The following is a 24546-nucleotide window of genomic DNA, read 5'->3' on the forward strand; positions in this document are numbered from 1 at the left end:
ATGCATGAAGGAAACTGCGACAACCACACTAGGGCAGATCCTTATGCTCCAAAGTGTTGAGGATAGGATACTACTGGCCAACCATGAAGAAAGATTCCTTCCTTCATACCCAGAAATGTGATGCTTGTCCAAGACATAGCAACATCTTGCATCAACCAATAGAACCTCTATATCCTATCATCTCCCCTTGGCTATTTATGAAATGGGGAATTGATATAGTGCGTAAATTTCCAGTAGCTCCTTGAGGAAAGGTCTTCATGCTAATGATGACATACTACTTCTCAAAATGGATAGAAGTTGAAGCTTTCATCTAAGTAAGAGAAAAAGAGGTAGTTTCCTTCATCAAACGTAACATTTGGACCAGGTTTGGGATCCCTGCTAAAATTATATGCAACAATGGTCCCAATTCATAAGCAAAAGGACAAGGGACTTTTGCACAAGTTGGGGAATCAAGATGGTAATGTCTTCTCCTGTCCACCCTCAAGCTAACGCCCAAGCAGAATCCAGCAACAAAATTATAGTCAACAACTTGAAGAAAAGGTTGGATGAGAAGAAAGGAAGATGGGTAAAAGAACTTCCCTTCATATTATGGGCAGATAGAGCCACTTCCAAGATAGCTATAGGCCAAACCCCATATTCATTAGTGTTTGGAACGAAATCAATGATTCCCACTAAAGTGGTGATCCCAACAGCAAGACACTTACTTCAAAACCAAGAAGACAACGATAGGATCCTGGCCCAGGATCTTGACACTATAGATGAACTTAGGGATCTTGCCAAAATCCATATTGCTACTCATCAATAGAGGATTACCAAGGCATTCAACAAATTAGTTCACCCTTAAAGATTTCTAAATTCAAGAAGAACATCACAAATTTCCAATAAAATTATAGGGAATCGTTATGTGAAGCATGTAAGCTCTACCGAGGGAATGTAGGGAAATTTACCTAAACATGAATTGAATGTGCAATAGGAAATCACAACCTTTTATGATGGAATAATTGTGATCACAAGTCAACATCTTGATTCCCAATGACCCATGATGAAGAAGGATCCAACTACTAACAGATCTCTTATTGAAGAATTTTCCAAGCACTCAAGGGTGTACCACAATCCAAGAGAGGATGTTACTAGAGGAAAAGAGAACAGAGATTGAGGTCAATACAACATTGATTTTATAATGGAAAACTCTACATGATGGATAGGAGGATCACAAAGATGGGTCAATCAGTTCATGCTACTCATGTTGGATGCGACAGCTATAGCATACCACATCTTACAAAAGATTGTGATTTAGATGAGAATGGAAATAAGAAGGTTCAGGTGTGTTATTCAAGGGACTTTCCATTTATATGTCATTTGTTGAAGGAATCGTAAAAATGCCCGAATACGAAAAGTTCTTCAAAGATTTAATCAACAACCGAAAGGAACTAGAAAAAGTTTCAAAAGTATTCTTTAATGAGTAATGCTCAACCGATGTGAGAGAAGGCATTCAAATTAAGATGGAAGATCTGGGGCGTTTAACATTACCTTGTGAATTCGATAATTCAACAAAAAAAAATGCCTCAGCTGATTCGGAGGTAGGTATAAATATAATACCTTACTCATTCTACAAAAAGATGGATTCACCAGAATTAAAAACCACTAGAATGTCTATTCACATGACGGATCATTCAATCACATACCCTTGCAGTATTATTGAATATGTGATGGGTAAAGTTGGGAGATTTGTATTTCTGGTGGGCTTTATAATTTTGGATATGAAAGAAGATGGGGGATTGGCCATAATCTTGGGAAGACCTTTCTTAAGCACCGACCATGCTTTGGTGGACATCTATGATCCAAAACTCACCCTACAAGATAGAGACAAAGAAATAACTTTTGGGTTCGAGGAAAAATTCATCAACTCGACTAGTAGAAGAGGATAGAGGACTAGAATGGATGATAGGGACTCGGTGAGTTGACGGCCTAACTCGATGAGTCCGGTCAACGGGAAGTTGACTTTGACCAGGGAGTTGACTTTGACCAAGGATTTGACTTTGACTAGGGGTAAAATAGTTATTTGACCCCGAGAGCATTTACCAGAAACTGATCTAGTGTTTTGGAAATTGTAGTCAGACAGTTCCGGAGCAGCGGTCAGCCACTTTTGGAGTTAGCATCTCAGCAGCCAGCACTACGAGGTGAGTTTTCCTTCCAGTAGGAACGGGTCTACGACCACAATGCCTGCCCGTCTAGTTAGCAGTAGTTTCGGACTTTGGTCCGATGTAGTAGTTTTGTGTGACTGTAGTATCTAAGGATTAGTGATGTCAAGGTCATTAGGTTCCTATTGTTTTGTTATTTAAGATTAATTGCTCAATTTAAAAGAAAGAAACAAAACCTTTATGATTTAGATATATTTTGGCTGCGAAAATAAAGTGATTTTCGGTCTGATCATTAGGCATGACATGAAAGAGCTATTCCCCACACCATGGAAACTAAGTAGTTTATAGAATAGTTGTTTATTCATTCTGCAAAGCGTGGTATGTTGTTTTTGTTTGTTTTGCGGAAAATAGGACACCAGAAACACACTAGAAAAGAAGTTTTCGCCATTTCAACCAAGACCACTCAATTGAAGCACAACTCCATCAATAATGTAAATGGCCTTCAAATATCAATCTTGAGAGACTTGCACATTACAAATCTAGGTTTGATTTATTGCATGATAAAGAGATTTTGGCACCTCTAGCTATTGATTGGGATTAGATTGCAAGTGTAGGACATGCTTCTCAATTATAGCCTTATTCGACAAGAGTTTTTACGAGAAGGGGTTTCACTTTTACTTGTGATGGTTGGAGACGTTTATTTTAACTTCAAGAGCCAATGTACAAGGAGTTGTGGGTGGAATTCTTTTCCATATTTTTGTTAAAATTTCAAGAAGATATGAATGACAAGAAACCCTTGATATTTAGATTTTGTGCAAAGGATCACAAATGTAGTTTAGTGGAGTTATCTTGGAGGCTAAATCTTTATGATTATCCAGATATTATAGCTCCAAAATTCACAACTTTTCTAAAAATGCATATCGGGTGTTGTCTCAAGAAGTTTTTTTTTTTATCAAGATGCACAGTTCTGCATGGCAAATGGAATTTCCAAGTCAGCTATTACACCAGCCAATCTCATTCGTTCTCTGATACATTGTTTTATTCGTCAACTCATCAAATTCCAAATCAATCAAAAGGAAATATGTGATAGGGTTTGTGGGCTTGATTTATTTTTCTTTCCTTTGGATTATTCTTACACCCGGTATTGTTTGCAACATTCCTTATCATATAACACTCTTCCTTTTATGAGAAAGCTACAAAAGGAAGAACGGGTACACCGATTTATGGAGGGAATTTGGTTACGTATTTGGCCTGATCATTTGGTTTGATGGATCACCCATTTGCTAGGATTCTCAATAGGATAGAGTGTTGTTTACTACAACCCCATTAATTTCAGGATGCTAGGATTATTGTTGATATTGGAGGAGGGAAATACATGATGCGTTTGAATGACCCGATTCGAATGGTTGGAGAAATTAGACCATAAGAGCAACGAATATGCAAACGAGAGTAGCAGGACGAGCCATACCAAAAGATGCTGCATAAATTGGTGAAATTGCAGTAGACCGATTCTAGAGTAAACCTAGGATGTATTAGGATAATATTCATGGTGGAGTGAACTACTTGGGAAATTCTATGGATTTGTTGTTTTCATATTTGAAGATCAAGAGGCTAGTCAACGTGCCACAACAACTTCCATATATTCCAACCAGGAAAGAGTTGTGGGCAGTTAGAGATGTGGGATCCTGTACTAGTGGAGCACGTAACAAGGAGGATGAAAAGTGACATTTTACCCATTTTTAGTTTTTATGTTTTACTTGTGTTTTGTTTGTTTTAGACTATTTCTATTTCTATTTTTGTTTATTATGTTTTGTTATGAATTTGTAACCGAATGATGATGATGTTTTCTTTCTTTACACTAGGAACTTTTTTTTTTATTGTGTAGAAAATAGGTTAAATTTCAAGAAAAAAGTCGTGAGAGAATTTTGAAGATTATAATCGAGAGTGATGAATTTTGATAAGTGTAAGGTGTGAGTCATGTTTGTAGGGGATGATTACACTATTTAATGGATTCATAGAGCTTCTTCTGAGCGTTATGAAAATTTTACATGCGGACATGACGTACATATTTTTGAAGATTTTTCTTATTTAATATGCTTGATTCCCACAACATGGATATCTTACCGCCACGCCGTGGAGTTTTACTTCATCATGGTTAGAGGCATACTTTTGATTCTCACAACGTACATCTTATTTTCCCAAGTCGTGACGACTACATTGATCGTGGATCAGAATATCTTACGCTCGATGCTACGTGGTGGTTAACACTTTCTCACTTCGTGTTTACTAGTCGTTGCAACTTTTTGCAATTGTTTGCACCACTTTTTAGAAGTTGGTGTTCTTGGTTTTACTTTTGTGGCACATTATAGAGCAACATATTCCAGTTTCTAGAACAATTTTGAGATAGCAATGTTATTCCCACGACTATCAGATTCGAGTTCACCACTACAACATAGGGGAGTTTGTTTCTTTTTCTCCATTTTAGTTGCTTTTATGTGCTTTATTCTATGCATACAATGAGGGCATTATATGAAATAAGTATACGGTAGGAGGACGTTGGGTCATAATTATTGGTTTATACTTTGCTTTTTTAGGAAAATATATTTTTTCTATAATATAATATGTAATATTGTGGCTGTGTACGGCTGCACATGTGTGTGCGGCCGCACACGCATGTGCAGCTGTACACTCGTGTGCTACTTGTGGCCCATGTCTCATATATATAAGGTAAGGAGTACATGTGAGCGTACGGTTGGAGAGGAGAGTATCTTGTAGAGAGAGAAAGTTAGAGAGAAGAAGTGTGTGTGAGAGAGAATCTATTGTAAGGAGCATAATTCATTTCATTAATACATCATAGATTCATCTTAATTCGTCTTCTCATTCTCTTCTATTTGATCTGACATCATCCAATTGATTGGGATTCCGCACCATCAATTGGATCTGATTGATACACAAGCAATTTTGGGGACTTACAATTGGTATCAGAGCTTAGTTGTATCAATCAATTTTGTCAGATCTGGAGCTTATTTGATCTTATTTTGAAAAGAGAATAGCGTTTTTGGATAGATCTCTCAAAAATAAGGGGGGGGGGGTTACTTCTTTGTATTTTTCATAAAAACGAGTTTTTAATCGAGTTTTAGAGCAAAAAAGGGTGAAAAACATCGTTTTTTCCGCGAATCTGTTGAAAGTGTGCAGCTGGTAGTTTTAGAGCAAAAAAAGGTGAAAAACATCGTTTTTTCCGCGAATCTGCTGAAAGTGTGCGGCTGGTTGAAGGGGTGCGGCTCGGTGTGTGAGGCTCAGCAGTGTGCGGCTCGGTGTGTTCGGCTAGGGTCTCGGTGTGCGGTCCAGCTTCTTCCCCTCGGTCTCGCATCTGGTTCACGGCTCAGCAGCATCGGTCTCGGCGTCGCGGCTACGTCCTCGCTTCGCAGCTCTAGTCCTCGCTTCGAGGCCGTCCTCGTTTAGAAGCCTTCGCATAAAAGAGGAAACGGATTTGAAGGAGCCGGGGATCGAACCCGGGACCTCTATATGAGCAACCCACCGCCTTACCAACTCGTCTATGAGGCTTCTTGTTCCCTAAATCCGAAATCTCGAATATAACTCATCGTTTTCGCATATAATTTCACAAATTGACATTTTCAACCCCAAAAGTTCAAAATTTTATTTTTAAAATCCTTTTTCTACCCAAAAATTTTAGTTTTTAATTTTTGACTTTTATTTATCACTTTTGACTTTAAAATTTTGATTTTGACTTTCAAGTTTGACCTTTGACTTTAAACTTTGACTTTCTCGTTTGACTTTTAATTTTTCAAATTTAGCTTTTCGGTTTGACTTTTAAGTTTGACTTTTGGGTTTGACTTTTTAAATTTGACTTTTAAGGTTGACTTTCTCAGTTTTTAAGTCAAAGGACAATTAAAAATATTAAAATATATAAAAAAAAATTTAAAAAAAAAAAAAAATGAGTTCCACATCAATTCCGGTAAATGAAGTTTCATGTACTCCATCTTGTAAAGCTACAATTAAATTTCTTCGAGAACAAATTGATTTGCTAAAAAGGGAAAATGAGGACCTTAAATATGAAGGCTATATTCTAAGGAAAGGTCAGAAACCTTTAAAAGGACAATTAGAGGCCAAGACTAAGGACTTTAGGAAATTACAAGAAGATTACAGCAACAAGTGTGAAAATTATGATCACATTAAACGCAAACTTGTTGCTCTAACTGAAGAACTTGACGCTTTGAAAATAAAGTGTGGGAAAACATATGTTAGTTTCAAAAATTACACTACGTCAAGTAAGACAGTCGAGTCCTTATTTGAAAATCAATTGAAATTCAAAGATAATCAGAACAAGGGTCTAGGGTATGATAGTGTTCCTCCCCCTTTCAATCATAACTACACATCCATCCCTATGACACAGGAAGAAATTGACAATGAGGCACATCTCCAATATGGGAAACCTGTTACGGTTGTGCCAGAAAAGGATGAAGAGAACGTTTCTAATGATTTTGTTACATGTGCAGGTAAAGTAGTAGAGGATGAGAACAAGGAGAAAACTATTGAACAAACTAATGATTCCTTGAACTCTGAATCTGTTGCTTCGAACTCAACTGCTTCTGATCAACCCGCTATTGGTAAGTACAAGCCACCAAGTCAAGTGAAACAGCCGACTTGCTGCAAGTGTGATTGTGGGAACAATCAGAAATGAGGCAAGGACATGCCATCAGGGGCAGGAAGAAACAACTCCACAGTGAAGAAAAAGACATGCTTTCACTGTGGAACACCTGGACACATTGCCAGAAATTGTCCTAATCGAGCATACATTCCCTACTACGCACAAGGGTGGCAGAACACGCCAAGAGGGAGATACTTCAAAAGAAACCCCACAAGGTCATGTTCAGACAATGGCGACTGGAATGCCACGAAGGGCAAGAGTTCAACTCCCAAGGCCAAGAAATCAAATCCCAATGTCAAGAAGGGAATGTCAGCCAAGAAGCCAAATCCAAGAGATGCTCCCGTGAAGTCAAAATCAATGTCATCTCAATGGCCAACATCTAGATCAAAAGCAAGTACTGAGCCACCCATCAGATCGAAAAAGAAATGGGTTAAACCCAACTACAAATGGGTTCCAAAGGCTCACTCTCCCAAATCTTCTAACGACTCTAATATTTCTTCATCTTCTGTTTGTGATAAGCAGGACATGTCATGGGAGAGAGTACCATGCAAGGATGACAAAGGTCAACCCAGTTTCAAAATGGACTGGGTTCCAAAGACCAACTGATCCCGCTCTGTGCTGGATCAGCTATGGAGGCATATCATCAGACTTCGATTTGTTGATAGTGGTTGCTCCAGGCACATGATAGGAGGCATATCTCAACTGTACAACACTCATAACATTGTTGGAAAGTATGTGTCCTTGCGGGAAGGGAAGAAAGGAAGTGATCACTCACGGGGTTTGTGCTTAACGACATGAAGAATTTTCGGATCTGTTCTGAGATTACGTGTGTTGTTCTCAGACCTTCTGGATGCAAATTCAATCGGTGACTTACGGTTTGAGTTTTCTTCTCTATACTCCTGAGTTTTTCTTAAGCTGATTCACTTTAAAGACAAATTTTTGTTTTAGGATAGTTTAAATTTGTGCATTTACTTTCGTTTCTCTCCTATGCACAAATTTAGGGGGAGAAATAAAAACAAAACAAAATTTGAAAATTAAAAAAAAAATTGGTTATGGAATGTGCTTGAGGGAGATGTTTTGGGAAGTGAGTGATAACGGTCAATCTGCGTAACGTACCCAAAGTTGAAGGGTCTATGCTCTGGTTCAATGTGTCGGTAGGCATGAAAGAAATCCAAATAGACATGACTAGGCAGAATTGAACTTAGGAAATCAAATAACTTGACAAATCTTGATCTAGATAGTTCCGTTTAGCCTGACAATACGTCGCTCGGATAGGTTGAGCAGGGAGATATATATAAGAATCTACTTGTCACATTAAATGAACCCGTATCTGGAACCATGGTTTAACTTTTCCTCGATGTGCGGATTTTGTCCTTAATTTTGGTAGTGATGGGGCGACTGGTAAATTCCGATGAATTAGGTCTGTAGAAAATTATTTTCTTTCTTTCTTACTGTTAGTCATATGTTGCCTCCCCTGCGTGATTGGAAGAGATCCGACTTGGACTGCAACATATGCAAATCTATTTCTCTGCATATTATATCTATGAAATTCCTCTTATCTGTTAGCCATATGCTGTCTCCTTTGCTTGACTAACAATCCGACCTGGTACACAGCATATGCAACCTTCTACTTCTCAATCCCTCTAAAACTATAAGTGATAATAATCTAAATCTATCTTCTCTGTTAATGATTATCTGCTCACCCGATGTAAGGAGTACTCTGGAAGTCTTTGATTACGGGGGCATATCTGGAAGCGGGAAACATGTTCTAGTACAGTTAAAATTGAACACTCAAAGATTGTCTATAGATTTCGCTGCTCAATTTAGGTGGACAACAATATCCCTGGTCGTCGTCAGCTGAATGGTCCTTAAGATATAGTATCTAGAAACTTAGGATCAGATATAATATCTAGGAACTTAGGATCACATTATCTTGTCACTTATAGTATGTCCTAATTTTGTCATAATTTTTCATGTTTAAGTGGACAACAATACCGGCGATCGACCAGACAAAGACGTGAAGATAGAAGGTACCGACAAGCGGATAAAGGTTGTCTAAAAACTTTGATCCCAAATCATTCTTAAAGTTAGATATCATTTTATTTTTGTTAAATTTGTATATAGTTTTTCTCTATGCATAAATTTTAGGGGGAGAATTAAAAATAATTCAAAAATCAAACAAAAATCAGAAAATTAAAATCCAAAAATAGTGTTATTTCTTGTTCAGAAAAATCAGAAAATCCAAAAATATTTTTGTTTCTATTTTTATTTTGTGTGTTAATTTTTCTTTTAGTTTTGTTTCGTCTTGAAAAGTGATTTCAGGTATAGATAAGACTCATGAAGTTTGTGTTGAAGATTTTTGAGCCAAGGCTTCATCTGTGAGCACGAAGAATTTTCATTCGAAGGAGCAAGAAATGAAGACTATTCTTCCATCATTCAATATGTCAATCCCAGAAGCATGGTGAAGCTGTACTTGAAGATTATGTGACAGGTTGCATTGAAGCCTCCTCAATCAATTTGCTGCTATCTATGAACCTGCTGAACTAATCTAGAAGCTTATTTCTCTCTGTTGTTCTCTTTGAAGATTCTCAAGCTGAAAGCGCTATCTTTCAAGAATCAGTACATCAAGCCTCCTCACCCAATAAATTTGAAGACTAATGCTGAAGCCAAGCTCCCAACGAAGATTAACAAGAAAAGCCAGCTACTTTGTAGGGGGAGTTTGTTGGGCCAATTAGAAAAGAAAGTTATAAACCAAGGGGGAGATTGTTGGGTCAAAAATATGGTTTATACTTTGATTTTCTAGGAAAATATATTTTTATGTAATGTTGTATGTGTTTGCGGTTTGTGTGTACGGTCGTACATAGGGTGTGCGGCTGTACACATGTGTATGGCTAGAGGTCCATATAAATAGAGGAGTGCATGTGAGTGTACGGTTGGAAAAGAGGAAAGAAAGAGAGAAGAGAGAGAAAGTTGAGAGAAGAGTGTGTGTGTGTGTGTGCATGAATCTATTGTAAGGAACATCATTCATATTTAATACATCTTTAGATTCATCATCTTCTTCTTCTCATTCTCTTCTATATTGATCTGACATCATCTAATTGATTGGGATTCCGCACCATCAATTGGATCTGATTGATACACAAGCAATTTTGGGGACTTACAGAGGTTGAAAAAGAATTTTAAGCATTAAAAAGTTCTTATTGAAAAATGCTAGATTTTAAAAATTTTAAGTATATTATATAGACTTGCAAAAATAGTCTAATTTGAAATTTCTAGTACATTTGTAAATTTTTGATATTATTTCAATGAAAATAGTTTTCTAGTATTATGTGAGATGATTCAAGGAGAACTCTAAGATTTACTTGAGAGCCAGTTTTTATAATGTATTTGTGGTTTTCCAATTCTAGTGAAATCATGAGATAAAAACTCAACCTTGTATAGTTTGAAGGTGTAACATCCCGAAATATCAAGAGTAGAGTTGAAGGGCTAAAAGAGTAAATTGGGAAAGAGCGACTCGGTGAGTCCATGTGTGGACTCGGCGAGTAGAGTCGCGACTTGGTCGCGTGTTAAGTGGCCGACTCGGCGAGTCAGTGTATTGGACTCGGCGAGTAGGCGCTGAGTGGAGAAAACCCTAATTCTCGGGGTTGAGCCTTATATAATGATCATTATGTCTTCCTCCCAGCCTCTTTATCACCCCTTGAGCCCCAGAAAACCCTAAATCGCGGAGAAGCACCATTTTTGAGTGGATTGGAGCTTGGAGAAGTAATGGTTGAAGGAATTTTGGGAAGATTGAAGGCTTGGAGCAAGGGGCTTTGCTTGGATTCGAATTGCATTGCAGTTGGGGCATCACTTAGAGGTAGTATCTCGTTTTTGACCTGTTGATTATGTTGTTTCTTCATTTTGGGGTTTGTGAGAAATTGTCTATGGATGAAATGGGAAGTCTAGAGGTTAGATCTGAGGTTGCTACCTCAGATCTGGAAGGGAGAAGAATCAGAGAGCATGAAAGTCCTTGTGTTGGAGTGTTTAGTGAAGCTTGCATGTCCCAAACCCTAGCCCCAATGTGCAAACGGCTTAGATCTCTTTGGATTCACGTAAAGTTTAACACTTTACGTGATGGATGAGTGGTAGGAGGCTAGATCTATGTCTTGGAGCAGTTGCATGGCCTGGAATGCTTCGGAATGTATTCAGACCGGCGGTACTCGGCGAGTCACATGGGTGGACTCGACGAGTTGGATGAAGATGGCCTAGAACTCGGCGAGTTGTATGAACAACTCGGCGAGTAGGTTGAAGATAGCCGTAGACTCGGCGAGTCTGTTCTTGGACTCGACGAGTCTTGACGAAGAGTCCCAAATATTTCCTGGTTGAGTCGAGAATCGGTGAGTCAAGGGATGACTCGGTGAGTTGGGTGTGAGTGGACTCAGAGTTGTGGGACTCGGCGAGTCTCGTGGTGACTCAACGAGTTGAGTCGCGATATGGGGAAGTTCTGATTATGGGAACTCGACGAGTCACAGGGTTGACTCGGCGAGTAGAGTCAGTCAAGGGTTGACCTAGACTGAGGACTTTGATTTCGACCAAGGGTTGGCCGTTGAGTTTTAGGGTTTGGACAGCGATGTGGCCTTTGGGCCAAGAGAGAGGTAAAATAGTCTTTTACCCATAAGAGGGTGTTATGAGAGGATTTATTCTAGCCTCGAGAGTTATATTCATGAGAGTATTTGCCTTACATGTTAGGCGGTGGCGAGTTCGAGATTCAAGTGTGGGGATATCTGCTTTCTGCTTGCCAGGTGAGTCTTCTCACTATACTTTACCTTGAGTAGGTAACCAGAGTTATGTGATTAGAGTATTTGTATGCTATATGTACGTGATGTGTTGTACTGCATTATTTCTATGTGATTTATGTTGTGCATGTTTATAGAGTTGGAACCGGAAGGTTCCCAGAGTTAGAACCTGAGGGTTCACAGAGTTTGGGTGCACGGACCCACAGAGTTATAGCCTCGAGTGGCTAATATGTGTTATGTGTGGTATTTTGGGGAACTCACTAAGCTTCGTGCTTACAGTGTTTTGTTTGATGTTTTACAGGTTTCTTTCAGTATCACGGGACGACACCGGCTTGATTGTACACACCAGAGAAAGAGTCATATTTTTGAGGATCTTGGTTTTCTATGCAAGTGAAAATGGAGTTATGTTTTGTAAATCGACTATGAATAAGATTTTAAACAAGTGTTTCTAAGAGTAAAATGATTATTTTAAATGAAAAATTTGTCTTGAAATTTACGGTGTTACAAGTTGGTATCAGAGCCTTGGTTTGAGGGATTCGGATGCGCCTTCGGGTAAATCTGGACTCAAACTGAGGAAGTACGAAAAGTTTTTAAAGAAATAATTTTCTAAAAGTGAATAAGAGTTCAAAGAGAAAGCAAGAAGGAGCAGTGTGTACAATCAGCCAGAGCCCGAACGGTGATTTCCCAAAATACCCTTATTTTTGTGTTATGAGATATGTATGATGCACTTTATGAGATATTATTGCATGCTAGAGACAGGCTAGGTATTTCATATGTTAGGACTAGAGTGGCCTGATTTGTGATGCCTTAGCCTAGGACTCATTGTTATATGTGTTATGTTTTAAGTATGTGATGAGTGAGAGTATCCAGTTAGAACCCATGAGGGGTAGAGTTACAGAGTTCGGTGGTACTTTCGAGGATGAGCTGAGAAGGTGGAGTTATCACAGAGAGGGAGTCCTATGTATCCTTCGATGCTCGAATGTTGCTTGCTTTGTGCTTTGTGGAACTCTCGATGATGGGAGTCAGCTACCAAGTGAATATGACGATATTCAGGAGGTAGATGGCTGGCATCATTAGGAGCTCTTCAGCAGCTGATAGCAAAGAAGTGGGAGGACGACGGAAGAGCCTAGGGAATAACCCTATCCAGATGAGTGCGCTTGTAGAATAGAGAATTTCGCTATGGAGCGAGCACGCGCAACGGGATTGGTGAAAGAGCAGGTCGAGCAGCTATTTAGAAGCTCTGGGATGGTCCGTGTGGAAAGTATGAGTAGATGTGGCAGGTAGTATGGGCCCGTACTACTGAAAGCAGAGGACCCATACTTGATACAGGGAGTATTCTGAAGGTTCTAAAGAGCAGATTGAGGAGTGATGTTATGGTTTGAGTACCATACATCGGAGTGGATCGAGGAGTGATGTTATGGTTCGGGTACCATACATCAGGGCAGGTTGAGGAGTGATGTTATGGTTCGGGTACCATACATCAGAGTAGATTGAGGAGCGATGTTATGGTTTGCGTACCATACATCGGAGCGGATCAAGGAGTGATGTTATGGTTCGGGTACCATACATCAGGGCAGATTGAGGAGTGATGTTATGGTTCGAGTACCATACATCAGAGCAGATTGAGGAGCGATGTCATGGTTTGCGTACCATACATCAGAGCGGATCGAGGAGTGATGTTATGGTTCGGGTACCATACATCAGGGCGGATTGAGGAGTGATGTTATGGTTCGGGTACCATACATCAGAGCAGATTGAGGAGTGATGTTATGGTCCGGGTACCATACATCGGAGCGAATTGGGGAGTGATGTCATGGTTAGGGTACCATATATCGGGGCATATTGAGAAGAGATGTCGTGGAAGGAGTACCATGGTTCGTAGTGAATGATGTTTGTGCTTCTCCGGTTATTCGGTCACGAGTAAGTTCGAAGAGGCATCCCTTGAGAGGGAGATCGAGAGTCCCTCAGAGTATTCTAGTAAGGAGTCAGTGGAAGGGAGAATTTCGATCTGAGTTGAGTGATCAGTCGATAAAGGAGATGTCACCTCCTATGATCGGGGAGGTACTAATTATGTAAGTGTGAGAATATGAGAAGCATGATGTTTTGGTTTTGGGTTTAGGGGTAAACCCTGCAGGTCGTCATTGATGATGATTTCCCCCCAGAGTATCAGGTAACATGTGTGCCGCGAGGCAGTGATCTATCATGAGCAGATAGTCAGTTGGGACTAAGATAGTCGAGGGCCACGCTATACCTAATTGAGTATAGTCGGGTGTATGGTAGTGGTATCAGTGGGGAGTTCAGTCGAGTTTAGCGGTGCAGAGAGTTTTCTATCCATGGGGTGTTGAATATGGGAGTGGGTCCTTGTTCGTGGGGTGATCCCGGTGTTGGAGCGTTGGTTGATGAGTTGAGGTGAGGGGTACGGTGATTTTATGGTTCAGTCTATGAGCCAGGGATGTTATTGAGCAGTTGATTTGTTGGTACTAGATTGGTAAGATATTTGGAACGACTAGAGGCAGACGTGACGAGAAGTTCTTGAGGAGTTCATCAGAGGTTCAGAGTATATGAAGTCGATTCATTTCCGTAAGGGGGATTATCGGGCGTTATGTAGCACTTTCCGGGGGCAGGTGCGATTTTGCTGGAGAATATAGTTATGGAATAGTTGTGTGCTATTTGGTGACGGTTTGAACCCTAAGTGGAGGAGAACCGGGTGCCGTATGTAAGAAAGCAGAGATTTGTCAGGAGCAGTCATAAGTGGAGTATAGAGATATGCGGTAAGAAATCATGAGACCAGAGATGTTGCTGATCGAGGAAAGGGGTCGGAGTGAGTTAATGCGGGAAGTACTTGTTTGAGAAGGATGAATGTCTCCACGACAGGTGTTTATTAGTCAGGAATCTGGTATTGGTCAGTGTTGGGGCAAGTAGATAAAGAATGATTGGGCAGCCAACTCCCGGGTCGGTATGCGTATCCTTGTTTGGGTTTTGAGTGGCGGGAAAAAGGGTTTCGGAGAATTATCAGCGTATTTCGTAGCGTTAGCGTTTCTTCGTATTGCAGTTGGGAAATTGAATACACCGAAGTTGCAACTTGGGAAAAATGAAGATCTAGTTATGGGGTTCAGAGGGAATGTATTATTGCATCTATATGGTGCTTGGGGAAGGAAACCTGTGGTTGTGGCAGGATCTTGTGATGATTGGTGGGGGTGTTCCGAGGTATCCGGGTATTGATATCTTTATTTCGAAGTTATTCGTGAATCTTGAGTTGAGACGACTTGTGGTATATCAGGTATCTATGGAACTAGTGATAGCCCTTCGAGTATGGGCATCCAGGGAGATTACTTGGGAGAGTGGATCTTCGCAAGGGTGGGCATCTGTTATGACGATTGCCTCCAGAGTCTGTGATGAATATTCGAGACGAGTATGGGTAGCCGCCTATGATAATCTGTGGAGCACGAGCTAGTGGAGTCAGAGGGTGTTGTGATACTGCGGGGAGCCGTAGTACTCACTAGTCAGAGGGTGTTGTGATACTGCGGAGAGCCGTAGTACTCACTAGTCAGAGGGTGTTGTGATACTGTGGAGAGCCGTAGTACTCACTAGTTAGAGGGTGTTGTGATACTGCGGAGAGCCGTAGTACTCACTAGTCAGAGGGTGTTGTGATACTGCGGGGAGCCGTAGTACTCACTAGTCAGAGGGTGTTGTGATACCGCGGGGAGTCGTAGTGCTCACTAGATGGCAAGAGAGTGTGATGATGGAATGTTCTCCGATCAGTGTATGATGTGGAAGAGTTTTGGGCTTGAGTAGCCCTAGTATTGAGTTTTTGGAGCCTAGATGTTGGACCGGGGGCGAGACTAGGGTCCCCGTCTCTGTCGGGGAATGTGGTGAGATGGCAAGGGATATGCGCAGCAGAAACCAGAGATCAGAGTGGAGACGATCCTCGGTTGGATTGTACTTTCTTGCATAAGGAAAAGAGAATTTCGTGACTTGCGTGTCACGGGGCCGGGATAGTGGTCACGGGGAGGAAGTTAGTGGGATATTTGGATCATGATTTGGGTGACCTTTGGAGGCTCAGCTGTGGAGTCAAAAGCTGACCTGGTGCTCAGTCTCGAAGAGGGATATGTGATGAGCTAGAGCTTATCCTGATGATGTCGGAGGACACCTCAGAGGGAGTGAACGATTCAGACGCTCAAAGACATGCTTCGGGCATGTGTATTAGATTTCGGAGGGTGTTGCGGCACGTATTTATCCTTGGTTGAGTTATCCTATTTCAACAGCCATCATTAGTGCATTGGTATGCCACCCTTTGTGCTGTTGTATGGGAGGAAGTGTTGGATCCTCATTTACTGGGGAAAGTGTTGATTCGCGGAAGTGAAAGTTGTAGTGAGAATGGATGATTTGGAGTATGGTGGTCGAACACTGTGTCTGTGACAGTGGTATGGAATGACATCATGATGGGATGTCTGCTGAGGACGCGGAAGGATTCCGCGGGTGTAGAGCCAAGAGTCTCAGGATGGATGTAGGGATGGAGTCTGGGACTCCCAACTTGATTCTGATCGAGGGCTGTGTGCGTAGTGGTGGTTTCTCCTGGGGATGTTAGAGACGTCATCATTGTGACGGGTTTTCCTAACCCGAGAGTGCGAAGGTTGGTGCGGCATGGGTGTGTGATTGCAAGAAGAGGACTCATGGGAGTTGCTCTGGGATTTAAGAGTGGGTCTTTCCGTCGTCACGGATTGGATAGAGAGGGATTCGAATCGGGGATCCGATGGTTCATGTCTTCTAACCCTTATGGGTCGAGTGATTGTTGAGATTTGGGGCAGTGATACTTCATGGGTAATTCTCGGATCGATGTGTGTGGTCATCAGAGGGTGCATCTGGTGCCCGGTTCGAGACAATGGTCAGGACACCGTAAGGAAAGGGAAAGTGTGTTCGAGTTTCGATGGGTATGCCTTGTGAGATCTGGTCCGATTAAGGCCAGGTGGCACATTGTGGGAGTAATTCTGGAGTTGAGTTACTGTAGGCTTCGAGGGCGAAGCCTAATTTAAGTGGGGGAGAATTGTAACATCCCGAAATATCAAGAGTAGAGTTGAAGGGCTAAAAGAGTAAATTGGGAAAGAGCGACTCGGCGAGTCCATGTGTGGACTCGGCGAGTAGAGTCGCGACTTGGTCGCGTGTTAAGTGGCCGACTCGGCGAGTCAGTGTATTGGACTCGGCGAGTAGGCGCTGAGTGGAGAAAACCCTAATTCTCGGGGTTGAGCCTTATATAATGATCATTATGTCTTCCTCCCAGCCTCTTTATCACCCCTTGAGCCCCAGAAAACCCTAAATCGCGGAGAAGCACCATTTTTGAGTGGATTGGAGCTTGGAGAAGTAATGGTTGAAGGAATTTTGGGAAGATTGAAGGCTTGGAGCAAGGGGCTTTGCTTGGATTCGAATTGCATTGCAGTTGGGGCATCACTTAGAGGTAGTATCTCGTTTTTGACCTGTTGATTATGTTGTTTCTTCATTTTGGGGTTTGTGAGAAATTGTCTATGGATGAAATGGGAAGTCTAGAGGTTAGATCTGAGGTTGCTACCTCAGATCTGGAAGGGAGAAGAATCAGAGAGCATGAAAGTCCCTGTGTTGGAGTGTTTAGTGAAGCTTGCATGTCCCAAACCCTAGCCCCAATGTGCAAACGGCTTAGATCTCTTTGGATTCACGTAAAGTTTGCCACTTTACGTGATGGATGAGTGGTAGGAGGCTAGATCTATATCTTGGAGCAGTTGCATGGCCTGGAATGCTTCGGAATGTATTCAGACCGGCGGTACTCGGCGAGTCACATGGGTGGACTCGACGAGTTGGATGAAGATGGCCTGGAACTCGGCGAGTTGTATGAACAACTCGGCGAGTAGGTTGAAGATAGCCGTAGACTCGGCGAGTCTGTTCTTGGACTCGACGAGTCTTGACGAAGAGTCCCAAATATTTCCTGGTTGAGTCGAGAATCGGTGAGTCAAGGGATGACTCGGTGAGTTGGGTGTGAGTGGACTCAGAGTTGTGGGACTCGGCGAGTCTCGTGGTGACTCAACGAGTTGAGTCGCGATATGGGGAAGTTCTGATTATGGGAACTCGACGAGTCACAGGGTTGACTCGGCGAGTAGAGTCAGTCAAGGGTTGACCTAGACTGAGGACTTTGATTTTGACCAAGGGTTGGCCGTTGAGTTTTAGGGTTTGGACAGCGATGTGGCCTTTGGGCCAAGAGAGAGGTAAAATAGTCTTTTACCCATAAGAGGGTGTTATGAGAGGATTTATTCTAGCCTCGAGAGTTATATTCATGAGAGTATTTACCTTACATGTTAGGCGGTGGCGAGTTCGAGATTCAAGTGTGGGGATATCTGCTTTCTGCTTGCCAGGTGAGTCTTCTCACTATACTTTACCTTGAGTAGGTAACCAGAGTTATGTGATTAGAGTATTTGTATGCTATATGTACGTGATGTGTTGTACTGCATTATTTCTATGTGATTTATGTTGTGCATGTTTATAGAGTTGGAACCGGAAGGTTCCCAGAGTTAGAACCTGAGGGTTCACAGAGTTTGGGTGCACGGACCCATAGAGTTATAGCCTCGAGTGGCTAATATGTGTTATGTGTGGTATTTTGGGGAACTCACTAAGCTTCGTGCTTACAGTGTTTTGTTTGATGTTTTACAGGTTTCTTTCAGTATCACGGGACGGCACCGGCTTGATTGTACACACCAGAGAAAGAGTCATATTTTTGAGGATCTTGGTTTTCTATGCAAGTGAAAATGGAGTTATGTTTTGTAAATCGACTATGAATAAGATTTTAAACAAGTGTTTCTAAGAGTAAAATGATTATTTTAAATGAAAAATTTATCTTGAAATTTACGGTGTTACAGAAGGGCATAATAACTTTTGCTTGGTGAATACCTAGACCCAATAAAAAGCCTACCAGTGACGATTTATCTCATGGTTCCATTCTGTTAAAATAAAGCGAGTTACTTTTCCAACTTTATCTATTTAGTTTCTGCATTTTGAGTCCAGTTATATAAAAACTAATTAACAGTTCAAGAGTGGAACCAATATGTAGCCTTGAAGACTAGGTCAGTATTCCCCGTAGGGATATTTATATCTATCCACCTAATTGTAAAAGGTTGGATAGATGAAAAGAAAATTGCTACATGGGTTTCATTGAAAGTCATGGGTTCCATTAGTGGCCTAAGGAATTCCGAGTACCCCAATGACTTTCATAGAAAGTCATGAACTATAATATTAATAATAATAATAAAGTTAGTATTATTTTCTTTTTTATATGCGAAGATTGAAATATTGAGAAAAGATAAAAAAAAAAAAAAAAAAAAAAGGTTGAAAAGTTGCGAAAAGATATAAAAAAAGTGAAAAGAAAAAAATGTTCCAAAAAAATAAGTGGGTTGCAATAAATTTAGTTATATTTCTAGGAAAATTATGTTATAAAGTATTTTTCTTTTTAAAGTCGTGTTACTTCAAATTTGGCAATAACTTTTGAAAGAAATGCGGTAAATAAAAGGGCATAGGTGGTATGAATGCCCAAAATGAATGATGTTCAAAATAAGTGGGAAACATTTATGATGATTGTAAGTATTTAGGGGTAATAACCCTTTACTTTCGTTTAGATTAAATGAACCCTCATTCGGTTTGTCTAGTTTTACTATGATTAACCTAGTTTACTTTATGATTATGAGTGTTTCTTCTATAATCATGAGATAATAACCATTTACTTTCGTTTAGATTAGATGAACCTTAATACTATGTGTTGATTTCTACTTTTACGGATTATTGAAGTTGGTTTTCGCTAGTGTTTGGCAGATCACATCCTAGCATGTTAAGTTTCTATCTGTATTACCTTGCCTTCATGTTTTCTGTAATTAAGTGATCCTTGATTACATGACTTCTTTACCTAGTTGTTTATGATCATTAAATTGGAGGTGGCTTTTAGGCATATACTATATGTTATACCAAAAGGAAGTAGACAAGATATATTAAATGCATTTTTAATTGGTCAATACTTTGGTAACATTGTGATGTGTTATTTATATATATATATATATATATATATATATATATATATATATATATATATATATATATATACACACACGGTGACAAGTAGGTTGCCATCTGAAACACTTGGTTAAAGTTAAAGAATTTGCATAGTGTGTACCAGAGATACGAGATTGGTGATGGTGTTGTGGATGAGGAAATTGATGGGCAAGTAGAGTTTGAAATTTTTGAGCACATGTTGATTAAGATGTTAGTGATCCTATAAGGTGATTGTTGATTTTGTATATCCATCTTTCTTATGAGAATTACAAAGTACTGAAAGTAGCATATATTTACATCAACATGTTATTTTGCACCAACAAATGAAGAACTAGACTAAATAAACGAGTATATGCTTAATCAGGTACCCGATGATTCGTAAACATATTTTAGTTTGGACAAAGTTTGCAATTCTGAGCAATATAATTTTCTGACCGACGAGTTATACTCACCTGGTTTTATAAACTCTATCAACTTGTCAAGACTACCAAATCATGAATTAAAGTTTAAAATAAGTAATGTTGTTGCATAATCTTAATTAATTAATCTAGGGCCATGTAATGGGATAGGCATGCATGCAATCAACATTTCAAAAACAAAAAAAGTCAAGGTAAATCACTTTCTGGACTTGATTATTCTTGTGAGGACTCGTGTTCACCCATGAACAATTATATATTGTGTTGTCTAGAAAAACAACCAAGGAGGGTATAAAAGATAGTAATGATGGATGAAAAATAGAACTTATAAAACACGACAACTAACATAGTCTATAAAAAAATACTTCAATGTTTATAAATACCATATTTGTCATAAAGATTGAGTGGATGATGTTTAAGTATACGTGACAATATATGGTATATATATTTGCTATGTTTAGTAATTTTTTAATTTTAATTTCATTCATATGTGTGTATGCCTTAAAATTATTTTCAAGATCAATATTTCCGCATCTATGTTCACACATGTCTATCACCTAGTTATGAGATACATGAATATTTTAAGGTATAAATACAAATTTAAGCTATTTTGTCACAATCTTCAAGCCAATTAGGTTGTGTTTATCTATTTTTAATAATAGAATTTTTTTATTAGCAATTGGTAATCGACAATTGATTTTTATTTAGCTAAATTTATAATTTAATGTTTTCTTAATTTTAAAAGGTATTTTCTAACATGTGCCAAATGACACATATAAAAATTATTAATTATAAAAAATATTATCATAATTAAATACAAAATGTATTAATTATAGATAATATTTTTAATAATTAATACATTTCATATTTTTCAATTAGATTTTTTTTCTATAATTTCTTTATTTCACATTTTTAATAATATTTTCTACAATTAATATTTTTTTTATAATAATATTTCCTATAATCAATATTTAAAAATATTGTTTTTGTGACAAAAATATAGACGGTTTAATATTGGATAACTGAGGATAACAGAGACAAACGGCCAAAAGAGCAAGAAACGCACGGCAGCCGTCACAACCCCGAGGAACCGATTCCGTCGCCCATCTGAGAAAAATCGACGACTCTCTTCTTTTCAACGCACTCTCGTTTCTTATTTCTCAAATCGATCCTCCGCCGTCCTTCCGCCCAATCTCACCGGATCCTCCCTCATTGGACGTAAGCTGTTTCCACACCTTTCTCTTTAATTTCATCAGCTTTGTGTTTATCGATTGATTTTATCTTCAAACCCTAGTGTTTTCGGCGTACAATCACTCATCTTCGCGATTCGAACTTTATGTCTGTAAATCGCGATGCCTCACTTCAGATCTGCTCCCTGAATGCGTTTATGTTGCTTTCCCTTGTTGCAATTCGTCTAGTTTTTTGCAATGAATGAAACTCATATCTTGCTAATTGATCTTGTCGAATCAATGATATACGAACTCATCTCAATTCTAATCTTATGCTGCTCTTTATTAATACTGAAACCAATTGAATTTATCGAAGATACACATATTAGGACACTTCATATAGGTTTCAGTTGTTGAAGATGCAAAACAATAACACTAGAAAACAACTCTGACCTTCATAAGCAGCTTGAAAATCATTTCAATGCATACAAGTTTTGGGAGACCTTCTGTTCATGTAAACAAGTGTTATATATCTCTGCTTATTTCAGTTGTATTTTGGATGATTAGGGTTTTGAGGATAACTTTCCATGGAGGGAATCGGAGGTGCTAATACAGCTTCTGAAGCAACATTGGATCAATGGAGACAATATTCAAGGCTTTTCCAGTATTACCTTGATAAAACCACTCCACATGCAGTTTACAGATGGATCACAACAGCTACTCTAGCACTTCTCTTTGCATTACGTGTCTATTATCTTCAAGGATTCTACATTGTTACCTATGGACTCGGAATCTACTTACTCAATTTGTTGATTGGGTTTTTGTCCCCTTTGGTTGACCCTGAAGTGGACCCCACAGATGGTGCCTTGTTACCTACAAAAGGCTCAGATGAGTTCAAGCCTTTTATTCGACGCCTCCCTGAGTTTAAATTCTGGTAATCATTTCAGCCTTTCACATCAACATAAACATCATTTACCATAATTTCATATTGCTTTTTGATGTTGAAACTTGAAACTTGAAACTTTAAATTACAGGTATGCCATTACAAAGGCTTTCATTATATCGATTATGATGACATTCTTTTCTATGTTTGATGTTCCTGTGTTTTGGCCAATACTACTTTGTTACTGGTTTGTATTGTTTGCAATGACAATGAAGCGCCAAATCATGCATATGGTTAAATACAAGTACATCCCATTCAGCATCGGGAAACAGGTCAGCATTCAATTCAAAAAAAAAAACACATTATTCCATTTTTGATTGATTATATTTAAGCATTTGAGATTTGGTTAATGTCGTATAAAACATCATTTGCCAAAATCTGATAAACGGGTGTTGAATCCTACGTGGCATCCGTTATGGTATCCAATATGACACAGTTTCTTGACTCATGTGAGGTGACATGGCATCCACTGTGGCATCTAATATTAGAGCTGTTCATTATTTGGATAAAACCTTGGACAATTTGGTTCGGATATTTGGATTTTTGGATTGGTTTTCACGGAATTATCAGAGTAAATTACACGAACGAATGGTCCCTATGGTTTGGGTTAATTTGCCCGTTTGGTCCCTAATTTATTTTTTTAATTCGGAAGGTCTCTACAGTTTGTTTTTGTTGCGCGTTTGGTCTCTATCTTACCTAAAAAGATTATTTTGCTCTTTAGTTTTTAATTTATTTAAATAAAGTGGGGTAGGTAAGATAAGTTGAAGTGGAAGTGAGGTTGGGGTGTGTTTAATTAAATAAATTAAAAAATCAAGGATAAATTAGTCATTTTTGATAAGACAGGGACCAAGTGCGCAACAAAAACAAACTGTAGGGACCTTCCGAGTTAAAAAAATAAGTTAGGGACCAAACGGGCAAATTAACCCAAACCATAGGGACCTTTCGTGTAATTTACTCGAATTATTATGTTGGATTTCAGATTAGTGTAAGTTTATAAAATAAGAATCGAATAACATTTTATTATTTATGTATTTATAATATATATATATACTTATTTATTAATTTATAAATTTATTTTTTCAAATGGATTCAAAAAGTTTCACATAATTAAAAACCTTAATATGCGGTTTAATTTAAAATGTTTTTATCTATAAAATATTAAACTATAATATATTTATTTAATATTTGTTTATAAAATTTAAACCAGAACTAAATAATTTGTTTTTGTTTTGTTTATAATTGGGGTTTAATTATTGTTGTAATAAACAGAAATACAGCGGTAAAAGATCATCTTCGGCTGGCGGGTCTCGGGATTAGTGAAAGAGATGGTAGTATTTATGGAGTTGTTTAGATTTGAATGGTTAATGCGCATTCGATGTAAAAGATATGAAAAAAAAAAGTAATGATGAATCATGAATGATGATGTTTTTAAAATTTCTTATCTAGTTGTCTAGTCTAGTAAAATGAAAACAAATTCTTTTGTCACTTATATTAACTTGGTTTAATCAATCAAATTGTTTGTGTTTAGCCTTTTTAAGTATTTTTTAAATAGGTTGTTTATTTATTTATTTATTTATTTAATGGGTTTAATGGATTTAGCACTTAATACGACAACGATATATGGTTATTTTGTTTTGATTTAATCTAGACAGAATGAAGTGATAGGTTAACCCAAAAGATTTAGCTTAATGTATTAAGATATTAACGGTATATATATATCTATTTGTAACGCACTTAATCTGGACAACGATATATGGCTATTTTCTTTTGACTTGATCTTAGACAGAATGAAGTGATAGGTTAAGCCAAAAAAATATTTAGCTTAACGTGTTAAAATACTAACAGTATGTATATATCTATTTGTAACGCACGATGAATAATGTTTTTTAATCTAAGGGAGAATTGATGACATATTTTTATCTTTTAAATATAAAAGTAAAATAGTCATTTGATTGAAACGGTTTATTATGTGCAAAAAAAATTGAAAAAAATAGGGCCTTATTTATTTAACATTTTACATATACAAACACTTTAGTCACTTTACATTTTACTAGAGCCGCTAAAAATCGAACTAATACGTCAATCCAACTTAAATTAGTAGGTTGGGTTGAGATTTTCAACTCGTTTAAATTGAATGAGTCAATCCGTCTAACCATTTAATTAAATATGTTGAGTTAGATAAACCTTATCAACTTGTTTTTAACCCAACATATTATTTCACTTTAATATATATTTTCTTTAACAGTTAATTAAATATTATAATGTATTAAACCAAGTATTAATTTATAAAATATAATGTTGTATTATTATTTATGTTTAAAAAAATGCAATCGTAATTCTCATTTTTTGTAACACCGACAACACTAGTCACTATT

The 24546-nt window shown here is 38.4% G+C and overlaps 2 protein-coding genes across 2 annotated transcripts; both read left to right on the forward strand.

The window, feature by feature from the left end:
* Positions 1 to 454: 454 nt before the first annotated feature.
* Positions 455 to 805, forward strand: LOC145007329 (uncharacterized). Its single transcript, XM_078966287.1, has one exon. It carries the CDS (start codon positions 455 to 457, stop codon positions 803 to 805), a length of 351 nt encoding a protein of 116 aa, XP_078822413.1.
* Positions 806 to 21138: 20333 nt separating this feature from the next.
* On the forward strand, positions 21139 to 23698 carry LOC145005738 (protein RER1B-like). The gene is made up of 4 exons (XM_078964848.1): positions 21139 to 21277; positions 21796 to 22162; positions 22263 to 22443; positions 23441 to 23698. The coding sequence occupies exons 2-4, from the start codon at positions 21816 to 21818 to the stop codon at positions 23486 to 23488; spliced, it is 576 nt and encodes a 191-aa protein (XP_078820974.1). The 5' UTR covers positions 21139 to 21277; positions 21796 to 21815; the 3' UTR covers positions 23489 to 23698.
* Positions 23699 to 24546: the final 848 nt, after the last annotated feature.

This window comes from Lactuca saligna, chromosome 7, assembly GCF_052625555.1.
Source record: "Lactuca saligna cultivar CGN05327 chromosome 7, ASM5262555v1, whole genome shotgun sequence".
Lineage (NCBI taxonomy): Eukaryota > Viridiplantae > Streptophyta > Magnoliopsida > Asterales > Asteraceae > Lactuca > Lactuca saligna.